The sequence below is a fragment of the Cladophialophora bantiana genome, assembly GCF_000835475.1.
Source record: "Cladophialophora bantiana CBS 173.52 unplaced genomic scaffold supercont1.32, whole genome shotgun sequence".
In the NCBI taxonomy this organism is placed as follows: domain Eukaryota; kingdom Fungi; phylum Ascomycota; class Eurotiomycetes; order Chaetothyriales; family Herpotrichiellaceae; genus Cladophialophora; species Cladophialophora bantiana.
In genome coordinates, this window is record NW_015971606.1 from 23,802 (window position 1) to 35,604 (window position 11,803).

General features: G+C 53.1%; 5 protein-coding genes across 5 annotated transcripts; 4 read left to right on the forward strand and 1 right to left on the reverse strand.

Annotated features, from left to right (window-relative positions):
* Nucleotides 1–828: 828 nt before the first annotated feature.
* On the forward strand, nt 829–3,333 carry Z519_12644 (uncharacterized protein; the record flags this gene model as incomplete). Its single annotated transcript, XM_016770349.1, has 2 exons — nt 829–882; nt 985–3,333. 2 exons carry the CDS (start codon nt 829–831, stop codon nt 3,331–3,333), a joined length of 2,403 nt encoding a protein of 800 aa, XP_016613400.1.
* Nucleotides 3,334–4,690: 1,357 nt separating this feature from the next.
* On the reverse strand, nt 4,691–6,363 carry Z519_12645 (uncharacterized protein; the record flags this gene model as incomplete). Its single annotated transcript, XM_016770350.1, has 3 exons — nt 4,691–4,758; nt 4,823–5,723; nt 5,785–6,363. 3 exons carry the CDS (start codon nt 6,361–6,363, stop codon nt 4,691–4,693), a joined length of 1,548 nt encoding a protein of 515 aa, XP_016613401.1.
* A 560-nt stretch (nt 6,364–6,923) lies between these two features.
* Nucleotides 6,924–8,092, forward strand: Z519_12646 (uncharacterized protein; the record flags this gene model as incomplete). Its single annotated transcript, XM_016770351.1, has 2 exons — nt 6,924–6,938; nt 6,992–8,092. 2 exons carry the CDS (start codon nt 6,924–6,926, stop codon nt 8,090–8,092), a joined length of 1,116 nt encoding a protein of 371 aa, XP_016613402.1.
* Nucleotides 8,093–8,673: 581 nt separating this feature from the next.
* Z519_12647 (uncharacterized protein) lies at nt 8,674–9,771 on the forward strand (the record flags this gene model as incomplete). The annotated part of the gene is made up of 1 exon (XM_016770352.1): nt 8,674–9,771. One exon carries the CDS (start codon nt 8,674–8,676, stop codon nt 9,769–9,771), a length of 1,098 nt encoding a protein of 365 aa, XP_016613403.1.
* Nucleotides 9,772–10,056: 285 nt separating this feature from the next.
* Nucleotides 10,057–11,407, forward strand: Z519_12648 (uncharacterized protein; the record flags this gene model as incomplete). Its single annotated transcript, XM_016770353.1, has 3 exons — nt 10,057–10,421; nt 10,543–10,683; nt 10,816–11,407. The coding sequence occupies 3 exons, from the start codon at nt 10,057–10,059 to the stop codon at nt 11,405–11,407; spliced, it is 1,098 nt and encodes a 365-aa protein (XP_016613404.1).
* Between the last annotated feature and the right edge of the window lie 396 nt (nt 11,408–11,803).

An 11,803-nucleotide genomic window follows, 5' to 3' on the forward strand; every position in this document is an offset into this window, starting at 1 on the left:
TCAAACGAACTGGGGAAGCCGCCAGGCCGAAAGGCATTGTCCTAGTCCAGCATCAACTACTAAGCTAAGGACAACGGTCGGGGCCTGCAAAGAGTAGGCTACCGGTCTGTCAAGCCCACTCAGCCTCACAAAAGCTCTCTTAATGTCCTTGTGGGAGCCAGGTGTCCTGCGTACGGGCCACGATGCTTCATTTTAGAATGCTGCAAGATGTTGCGGCGAGGGAACATGAAGACCTGAGTTCCTCGAGAGGATGAACTTCGGGCCCCGTCAAATGACGCAACCGACAGCCCAGACGAGGAAGGGACAGATGAGGAGGAAGAGTTAGTCAACATCGTTGTTGAAGGCGTCTTACGAGTCGAGGCCCAAGACGGGAGCATGTACAGTACTGTTTGCAGATGGCTGAGATGAGATGACAAGCCGCGAAGCAGTACCCGGTATGTACCTGCAACCGAAAGATCAATGGCCGAAGGTCGAAGGCGACGAATGTTTCAGAGTTGCGTTGCAGGACGCGAGGTGCAGTTGTGAATTGTGGCGCGATGGGTCGAAGTGGCACGTGATTGCGCGTTTCGGACGGGGCAGCGCGGCCTGGGCGAGTGGCTGCTTAGTGGCTAGTGCTGTGGCGGGTTGTTTATGTTTCTGACGTAAGAAGTAACGTCCAAGCACCACAAGCTCTCTCCACCAAACATTCGAATCTGGCCATCACAAATCCTCCACACCAAACAGACCACACCGCCAGGGTCATTTTCGAGATCCCACCCTTCTCCGTACCTCATTTTGCCATCCCTCTCGTCCTCGGATTCCTCAGGCCTTTGGGAGGACATTCAAGACATGGCCACTCCTCGCCGTCGCTCAGCTCGATTGAGCAAGGCGGCACAGCAACAGGTAATGTTTGGCCAATCTGCAGAGAAACAACTCTTCATCTCAGTCCATTGCGATGTAACCAAGGTATTTCTCATGGCTTGGAGCTAATGATGTTGCTTACAGCATGCCTCTCCTCGCAAGGGGATCTCCACCGTGCAGCTTGAATCTCTGGTAGAGAGAGATGAGACTCCAGAAGTCGGCGAGCCACAATCCATCGATAATGTGCTTGCAACCCCGGCGTCGGCCGCCATGATCAAGTCACAACTGTCCAAACTGTCCGGTCTGAAGACCCCTCGGACGGAACCGCAAGCCGATCGCGGTGAAATGCATCCTCAACTCCTTCACCAGACAACCACCAAAGCACCGGATTCCGGCCTCAAGATGGGTTTTGTCGATGTGCCCGCCCATCCTCCCCGCTCCATCGCAAGTGCCCAGAACACCCCGTCAAAAGCCCGTCTGAACACACCTGCAAACCTGTCTTCTACTACATTCGACTTCGATTTCGGCTCTGAATCTCAGCTGAGCAGTGAGGCACAAAAGCTCATGGACAATGTTCGGGAAGAGGCGGTAAGAATCAAGGCTCAGATGCGAATGGAGAGAGAAATCCAGAAGCAAAAGGATGCAGAGGCTGAAGATATCTTCAGGAGCACCAATGCCGCTGGAAGGAAAATCGCGAAACCGAAGGGGAGAGCAGGAAGATTCAGCGACATCCATATGGCCCAATTCAAGAAGATGGACTCAATAGCCAATCACCCATCAGCTTTCAGAGCGAAGCCAGGCTTTGCCCAGCCTACAGCTCAATCATTGAAGAGAAGTGGTTCCAAGGCCGGTCTCGACGAAGCCGATCGACCTCGAACTGCTGGAAAGGGCACTCCTGGTCGAAAGCCACCTCCGTTCCTTGGTCGGCCCACCTCTATCAGTCCTTTCAAGTCCATTCCGGCGCAGCAGGAGCGCGCCGAGACCACCACGCCTGCCAAACGTGCTCGACGCTCCGAACTCCACGACGTATCTGCGAGTCGACCATTGGAACAGCCCTTGTTAGCCCGCCCCTCGACTTTACCACGGCCCGTCTCAAGCAGCCTTCTATCGCCTACCAAAGCTTCCATAGCTAGAGCGACAACAAGTCAGATTCCAACTGCCACGCCCAACAAAGTGTCTAAACTTACCCGCACCACCTCAGCGAAGTCCCTGCGAGCCACATCAACTGCACCAAATAGTAGACCTTCTACCTCGTATGGAGAGTGCGGCACGAAATCTTCGTCTGGGCTGCCAAAAAAGGAAACCTTACAGGCTCAAAGACCTCTTCCTCCACTGCCACGCGAGGCGCGTTCATCATCAGCTCTCAACAATGAGCCACTATCAAAGTCAATTACGGAGAATGCCGCGACAAGCAGTGGCCCAAGCTTTTCTTCCAGACTTCCAAAATTCTCCAGTCTGAAATCCATTCTCCGATCCGGACGCAAGACCGATATTGCATCGTTGATCGAGGAGAGGCAAGCAACACCTATGCGTCCTAACACTGCGACATCCGCGAATGGCTCCCTCAAGAAAGTTGATTTCACTCCTAGCGTCAAGTCTAGGTATGCTGTCAAATTGGCCGCTGGAAGTCCTAGTCCGGCTAAATTGCCGCAACTCAGCCCTGGGAAGCCGATTGCACCAGCCGTGCCCTATGATCCGGCTGCTTATACTGTCGAAGACGACGGTGCTTGGGAGGATGCATCAAGTGAAATCGAGTACCCTGCGTTACCAGATCCATCCTCGAGCCCAGCTGCCCTTTCCAAGGTCGACAATGCGTTTGCTGAAAAGGCCAAGGAACATAACCGGCGCGAGTCAAAAGAGTTCAAGTCCATATTTACAACTTTGCATCATCCTTCCCGTTCTAGTGTCCCTTCGACCTTGACGTCTGTAAACACTATAGTCAACCACGCTGATCCGACCACTCAAGCCCACAAGATTGCTAGGTCTCCTAGCCATATGAGCTTCTCAAAACCTTCCCCGTCCACCATCCGTCGGGTCCGTTCTTCTGGTGTTACAGATGTTATCCAACCGTTCGAAGATGCGGACGTCAAGACCGTACCACACGGGTTGCCAGGGAAGAAGCGTCGACGAGCATCTACTATGTCCGATGATCACCAGAGTATGGATAAAGAAGCCAGCAAAGAGAACTGGCGTGTGTCAATTATGCCTAGTCTCCCTGGCGGCTGGCACGACAGCTCTCGATTCGGCAATGAACATGAACAAGAACAAGACGAAGACGAGAAGCGAGGTGGAAAGCGGGCACGGACGGCGCCAGCAACAGGAGACCTATCGGATAGAACGACGATGGAATTGAGGGCGAGTCCGGTGAAGAAATCAAGACAAAGTTCTGCGCGTGAGATGGCGAAGCAGAACGCAAAGGATCGCAAGAGTGGTCGAGGGATTTTGAGTCTCAGCCGCTTGAACATGCTTGCTCGGCCTAAGCAGAGAGGTTGAGTGGCTTCTCATTTGATCTGTCCGGTGTCCTGGCTCATCAAATCGCTGCGATCTAGAAGGCTCACTAGATTCTGTCTACCTGGTTCCACTCCGCTTTCCGTTATCTGACTTCCATCGAGCATGGGGTTCGAATTTGTGCTACTTTTACCTTCGGGACGTGTGTTAAATTCTGCATTTTTGTGGGATGTGCGTTGTAATGAAACCGTTGGGATCTTGGGATTGAGGCTAGTTTCGGTGCAGAAAACTCGACATCACACTCAGGATTACATCAAGGGATACATCCTCGGGTTATTGGAGTCGGGTGTGGGTTTTGGGTATGGCGTTCAACAAGAAGTCCAGTAGGACCTACAATTCTTGGATTGGGGTGTTCAGGTTCCTATTCTCTTGTTGAAGGGGAGCGATCACGGAGACTTGTGTGGCGGAATCGGGGCTGTGAGGTAAAGCCGGTTGAGAGCTTCCTCCCCAGGGATCCATTCCTCGACCCCATACGAAAGATGAATGAATTTCTTTTCCATCAACTGTTCATTGCCGTGACCTTCTCAAATTTGCAGTGGATGAAGCACGTTGGCGGAGGTATGCATGAATACATACATATAGATCGCCTCACGCCCGCCAGCTCGCACAGGCCCGTTTTCAGCAACACCTGTCACCTGTCACCCAGGTCCGCCTTTCCAAAACTGCCTCGAGAAGACACGATGGAATCCAGCTTAGCGAACGGAGGAAACAAGAAACGAGAAAGAAAGAGGAGAGGGAGTAACTAAAACGTGACAACTCCGTTGGTGTATTATCAAGTGAACAAATGCGCTTTCGACCGAAGTTTACACTTGTTGGTTGGTTGGTTGGTTGGTTCCCACCAAAACAAAGGAACCAACGAAGCAAGAAAGCAAGGAACGAAACAGGGTCCGCATTCAATGTTTGGTCATGATGGAGGCAGGAGATACCGAGACCGAGACCGAGACTACCATGCTAACCTTGGAACGTAAAAACAGAGGGTGGTGTGTGAGAAAGATAGATACTGTACAAAACGGCTTTGTTGTCTGCTTCGTCGAAGTCAACAGACCAACTCACAGCCAGCAGGCGTGCGCCTGAGGCTCCTCGGGAGTAAGCCTTCCCAGCGCGTGCGTACAGCTGCTTTATGATGCTCGGTTGATCTTGTTGTGTAAAACCTCTGTCTCACTTCCATCGAGGACATCAAGCTTCTCGAAGCCACCATGATAGACCATGAGAGCTCCGTGGCCGCCACTTGTCAGAAGAGCACCGCACTGGGCGATTAAATTCCATTGTCCAAAAGCCCTGGGGAGAAATCCCCACTCAGGCAGGACATGTCGGGCGTAGCGACGATCGCATTCGTGGGAAATTAATACACAGCCTCGAGCAAATAAATCACCCCAAAGACCAGAAATGCAATCGCTCCACCCATGGTAACTATTCATCCACCGGTCAGCAAATCATTCAATCTCTCCCAAACTATACTTGTGGCTAAACTTACCAGTCTTCAAACTGACTCGCCCAGCAATGGCCCTTCCTCCCAACACGGCGGCTCCAGTACAAATACCATGCCCAACAAGCGCCCCAGCCGTAACCCACCAGTAGTCCTGACCCGCGGCCATCGCAATCGTCGCGATCTGAGAGCGGTCACCCCATTCTCCGAGGAAGGTCATAACAAAAGTCTGCACCCACGCTGGAGAAAGGAGGAGCGAACAAAGATTGTTAATTCCACTTAGGATGTTTTGAAGAGATGATTGACGGGCAGGAGATGCATCGCGTGAGGATGCTGGGGATTCGGGTGGTGAAGGGAGCCGTGAGTCTGTGTTCTTTCTTCCTCCTGGGCCGCGACCTGCTTCGAGGGCATAAGGCGATATGGCGGATGATCTTCTTCGATGCCTCGACATCCTCCTCGCCTGCTGATGCTCTTTCTCTTCTAGTTCCATTTCCACCTCTTTCATTTCTTCGCTGACTCCTTCATCGGGAGACATTGAGCGGGCTTCCATGAGCATTTTCACACCAAATACCAAGAATAACCCGGAGGCGGCAAAGTTTGTCACTGTCTTGGGGATTAATGTTGGAACTGCGTGTCCCAGCATGGCGGATAAAACGGTCATTGTAATGAGTGCGGAGAAGGCGGCTGTAAAAACAACCACTCGTGGATGGCGCATGGCCATGAGTGCGGCGACAAGGAATGTCTTGTCACCAATCTCGGAGAAGATGATCATGGTAAAAGAGAGCAGGAGAGAGTGCATGGGCGAGATGACGGCAGGCTCGTGATCTTTTGGTTTACTCGCGGTTTGCTGGTTGGTAGTGCTTTCAGAAGAGAGGATGGTGTCTTTGGGAGAGGATGGATTCTCAGGATGAGGAATGTCATGAGGTTTGTTGGGGAGGTCATCCGGGACCTGTTCGACGAGTGTCAGTATTATACATCAACATCAGATGGCCCGTGTTCTCTCTTCATACCGTCAGAACCTTCTTCGTCTCCTCGTCAACAGGAGGCAGTGATTCTCCGCCATTGGCGTCTTTCATCCCAAGAACTTCGCTATGCGGAATAGGTCTCGCGTCTTTAGGAGGATCGGGCCTCTTTTCGGTAATCTTAGGATCTTTGGATTTCTCAGATATGCCTCCTTCCACCCCTCTGGTCCCTTCAACGGGGTTTGATTTGACGCGTTCGTCCATGACCGCGTCGTTTGTCTTGGGCAGATCGCCATCTGTTGAGAGATCCTTGTAAGACTCCTTGAACTTTGGATTTTCTACCGGAATCCCGTCATCGGCGGCAGTACCCTGCGTTTTCTTCCTCGTTCTCTCTGCGTTTGTCTCAACAAAGGGGCCTTCATGTGGCATTCCATCTTTCCCGTCCACGGGGGCATGCTCGGTGCCCACAGGAGAGGGCTTTCCGGCGACTCCTCCTGCAGGGGCGACTACTTCTCCTAATGTGCTGGCAGAAAGGTCCGCTGGTTGTGCAGAGGCCGAAGCTTCGCAAAAAGCGACGGCCGAGAGGAGAAATAGGAGGAGTTGGGCGCGCCGGCGTCCGATCTTCATGATTATGAGAGAAATGCGAAGACGAAGGGGAATGCGGATGTTGGATCGGCGCAGGTGAGACGATTGAGGGTTCAGGATGGAGAGGGGAAGGCAGCGCAGAAAGATTCAATGGCGGTCGAGTTGTGCACTGAGCAGCCTGAGTAACAAGTAAATCGCATGCGCCGCTATTGAATAGAGCACGAGTTGGTGGTGGATCGGAGCAGCGTGGCAACTTAGAGGCTCCTTTTCGCATGCATCTTGATCTCATTCTCGATCCATTTCTGGAAATTATTCAGGGAATTCTGTCCCTTCCAGCCCTTGCAGCCTTTTCCCCTCAGGGCATTCATTGGGCATCACGTTTCCACCAATCACCATGGCGGACGCGCAGCCATTCTTGGCGCGGCTTTTTGCAGTGAGGCTGAGCAATGAGAAGGCTGAGCAAGCTGAGGTTCCAGCACAAAACACCAGCTTATTGTTAGCCACTGCTTTGAACCTAATATCTCACCGCTATATGGACCGTGCCACTAAGCAGGACTGAGGTACTTGAAATTTGCTCAGTGCCTGAAGGTCTCTGGAACAGCATGCCTAAGGAAAAGGTATGGAAAACTCTGCTTTCTATTCCAACCGCCCCATACTGAAACTCGGTTAGAAGCGAAAACGCGAATCAGGGGAAACGAAGTCCGCAAACAAGTCGAAAGCGAGCCTAGACACTCGTCAGCAAAATGATCGTGTCGATAGATACGAAGTTGATACAACCAAACCCTCCGCCCTGTTCCAGCCCACAGGCGGCCGATCGCACACACTGTCAGTGGCACTACCTGGAAGCATCATTGGCAATGCAAAATCCCATGACCAAAAAACTTTTCTAGCAGGCCAGATTGCGAGGGCTTTGGCGGTATTCTGCGTCGACGAAGTAGTCATCTTCGACGATGAGGATCCGGAAACTCAGCAACAGCGGCCGGCAATTGGGGAAAACGAATACACAGCTTTCGTCCACCCAGATCATTTTCTAGCTCACCTGCTCTCATACTTGGAAACGCCACCTCATCTCCGCAAAGCTCTATTCACGATGCACCCTAATCTTCGAACCGCAGGTACACTACCCAGTCTGGATATGCCGCATCATTTGCGCGCGCACGAATGGTGCGAGTATCGCGAAGGCATCACTGCCACTGCCCTTGCTGACGGCAAGGGGACATTGGTCGACGTTGGCCTGTCTGGGTTTTTAGCGCTATCCGGGGTGGAGATTCCATCCAACACACGAGTCACTGTCCACTTGAAAGATATGGCTTCCAAAACCGCTGAAGCCGTCTCACCTAATGCTCCGCGGGAAGAAAAGGGGTACTACTGGGGCTATACCGTACGACAATGCAGTTCCCTCACGGATGTATTCACTGAATGCCCCTACGACGGAGGCTACGACATCTCGATCGGGACTTCGGAAAGAGGGCGGCCATTAAAAGACGTGCTCGCTGAAGAATCCATGCTTGACCCAGTTAGCTACCAACACGTGCTAATGGTCTTCGGTGGCGTGGCCGGCCTGGAGACCGCAGCCAAGAACGACTCCAACTGTCGAGAAATGGGTCTCGCTGGAGAAAAAGTCAAGGAATTGTTCGACGTGTGGGTCAATTTAGTACCTGGCCAGGGTAGTCGTACGATCAGAACCGAAGAGGCTGTTTGGCTGGGATTGATGGGCTTCAAAGGCTTCGTGGACCGTCTTGCAAGGAGATCTGGATCGTCGGATGGATGATATGCCATGGTGTGATGCTAAGAGTAGTGATGCGGATGGTTTCGAGGGATGTCTCTTCATCCCTTTGATATGCACGGCGTGCGTTTCACCAAAACATCAAATATTGGGCAACCTGCAACACCTGACCACCGATCGGACACGACAACCACTGCAGCTTCTTCGAAAGAATGAGCAAAGAATGTCGGGTTCCTCTCCGCGGAAGTATCGTGGACAAGGCTGGAGTATTTTCCTCTTGCTGCTTTTTGAGCCCCGCCGCTTTGTCATCAAACCTCAACCTCTCATGACACATACGTCTACGAGCAACGCTACCTCGCTACCTCAGTGCCAATGACTCAAAAAACTAGGCTCGTGTGTGAATCTTCAGATACCGCGGAAAAGGCTTGCCTCCCATGCATTCAGCAAACTTGGTTAAGGCTGACTTTCGGTCCGATCATGTTAAGCGATCGCGCTTACAGAATGATGGATATCAAGAGCATCCTCGTGCGGCGGAAGGGAGTCCGACTGCAAGAAGCTTCGATGACACGAATGCAAGCATCTAAATTGTAGTTTCACAGTTGCACATCGACCAGGTCACGATCGTCATGGCTGCTTCCCGAGCAGTCCAACGCCTCAAGGCAACTTACAACTTCCTCAAAACCCCCATCATCGTCTCGGCGCCTATGCGCGTATTCGCAGGTCCGGATCTCGCAGTTGCAACATCTCGCGCTGGCGGTCTCGGCTTCATCGGCCCAGGTGTACGTCCTACAGATTTAGATCCCAAGCTTGAGAGAGCACGGAGTCTACTGAACCAGAAGCCCATCACCGTCTCCGACTCTACTCCTCTAGATTCTCCAGATAGTGACAACCTACCCATTGGCGTAGGATTCCAGGTTTTCGATGGTGACCTCGAAGTCGCAGCTGCAACTATACGCAAATACATGCCTGCTGCAGCATGGCTATTTGTTCCAGTATCTGGCCAATCTGAGTTAGATGAGTGGACGTCGAGGATTCGGAAAGAGTCACCTTCGACAAAAATATGGATTCAAATCGGCTCCGTCGCTGAAGCTGTGGACGCAGCGAAAAGCAAGCACGCGCCGGATGTGCTGGTCGTTCAGGGGATCGATGCTGGCGGGCACGGTCTGAGGAAGGGCGCCGGTGTTGTTTCGTTGCTCCCGGAGGTCGCGGATGCACTGCGAGGAATCGGGTCCGAAATCCCGCTCGTCGGCGCCGGCGGCATTGCGGACGGTCGAGGAGTTGCTGCGGTATTAGCTACAGGCGTCGCGGCGGGTGTCGTGATGGGCACACGCTTTCTCGCCAGTAACGAGGCCGAGATCAAAAAGGGATACCAAGAGGACGTCCTGCGAGTCTCCGACGGCGGCCAAAGCACCATCCGCACCGATTTATTCGACAGACTCCAAGGGAGGGATGATTGGCCGGAGCGATATGACGGTCGTGCGATTATCAATGGAAGTGTAAGAGATGATCTGGCGGGGATGCATTTGAAGGAGAACAAGCAGATCTTCCAGGAACAAATCAAGAACGGGTCGATTGGATGGGGAGAGGATGGGAGAATGACGGCGTATGCAGGGAGTGCCGTAGGGCTGGTGCGGACCGTTGATTCGGCGCAAGAGATTGTTGAACAGAGCAGAGCAGAGGCCAAACAAGCTTTGCAGCATGCCGTCGGTGGGCTTGAGGCTTAAGGAGGATGGGGCAGCGGTCTCGAAAGCCCGCAAGGCTGAGCCCATGTGTCACAAGGCTGCATCAATAAGGGACTTTGGAAAACGTTCCCCGCTTCTGCTTTGCTTCACCCCGCATCAAAGTATCGAAATACTACCGTATCGCTCATTCTCAACAGTTCCTCTCACCCCTTCTCCTCTCAAATAATCCCGAACAGTAGAATCTCATGTCATTCCAATTGCACTAAAGGCTAACAGATTCCAGATCACATCAACCAAAGCACAGCCTCCGCCACACCTTCATTCAACATGGCGGCATCTTCCTCTATCAAAAGTCTCTTCTCCGTTCCCTCGGGCGCCACAGCCACGGTCTCTATCATCGACACCACATCCCGCATCGGGCGCATATCCGTGTCTTACCTGATGGAACCGCCAATGCCAGGCTTCGACACCATGCCCGAGATACCGTCCTGGTCGTTTCTGGTCGAGTCCAGCACTACGGGAAAGAAGGCGCTCTTTGACCTGGGCGTGCCGCCCGACTGGGAGAATTTTGCTCCTGCCGTGAGCGAGGCGTTGAGGACTCGGGGGTGGCAAATCTATGCCGAGAAGCACACGAGTCAGGTCCTCGAGGAGAATGGGGTGGACTTGAAGGGCATCGGGAGTATCGTCTGGAGGTGAGTGTTTTTACTCCCTATCCACTCTAAGAGTGTCCTCGGAGGCGACGAGTTGTGATTGATGTTTGACTCGTCACGGATATTGTGAAGACGTGATCTAATTCTTTTTGATGGGAATTAGTCACTGGCATTGGGACCACCTGGGCGACCCATCCACATTCCCTCCCTCGACCGAAGTGGTGGTCGGCCCGGGATTCAAGGAGGCTTTTATGCCGGGCTATCCTGGCAAGCAAGATTCTCCAGTGCGGGAATCTGATTTCAAGTAAGTCCAAGTCAGCTGCGCAGGAAAAAGAAGAAGGCAAGCTCCTGTGTGTTTGGTTTCCATAAGTCCCTCAGAAAAGGAATATGCAAAGCTGTTTTCTCACCACATCTAATCCTCAACTTCAAAAACTAGAGGACGGGAGCTACGGGAAATCACATTCAGCGAACCCGGAACGCTCCAGATCGGCGACTTCCGAGCCAACGACTTCTTCGGCGATGGCTCATTCTACCTCCTCGACACCCCAGGCCACGCCGTCGGCCACGTCTGCGGCCTGGCCCGCACAACTTGCGAGCCGGACACGTTCATCTTCATGGGCGGCGACCTGTGCCACCACGGCGGCGAGATCCGACCGTCCGCGTACAAGCCGCTGCCCAGGGACATTTGGCAGCCCGGGCTATATGCACCGACGAGAGCAATGCATAGTCCTTGTCCGGGCGCTGTGTTCGAAGCCATCCAGCAGAAACGGGGCAGGTCGCCGCCGGGGACGAGGCCGTTCTTCGACCCGGCCATGGGCCTCTCGATCCCCGAGGCGATTGCGACGATCGAGAAGGCGCAAAAGGCCGACGCGGACGACAACGTGCTCTTCATCTACGCCCACGACGCAACCGCGCGGGGTGTGGCCGATTTGTTCCCCCTCACCGCCAACGACTGGAAGAAGCAAGGCTGGCGCGAGAGAATGTTCTGGGCGTTTTTGACTGATTTTCGGGCCGCGTTGGCAACCTGAGCCGGCTGGTGTTGCTCGAATGGGAAGGCCTTTCCCATGGTCCATCGGCCTCTTCGAGTGATGAGGCTTGTGAAAAGCCATCTTACGCGGGAGAGAGATTATTGGCCACAAGGTCTAAGCTACATACTGCTACATATGCTTTGCCGTTTCCAATTTCCCGATCGAAGAAATATATATAGAGCAAAAGCTTCCTACGTGGCGGCAGGGGATGTGGCACTTTGTTCCCCCTTGAACCGGTTAATCGTTTCTGTCAAGCAACTGACTATGTCACACTATTCACCTCGCCGCCGCTTGCTGTTTCGCCGTTGCAATTGACTCCCTCCCTGTACGCGTGCATCCCAGCTTTGATCATGGGTGCACTCATCAGAGTCTCCCAGTTATGCACCATGCAGCTCT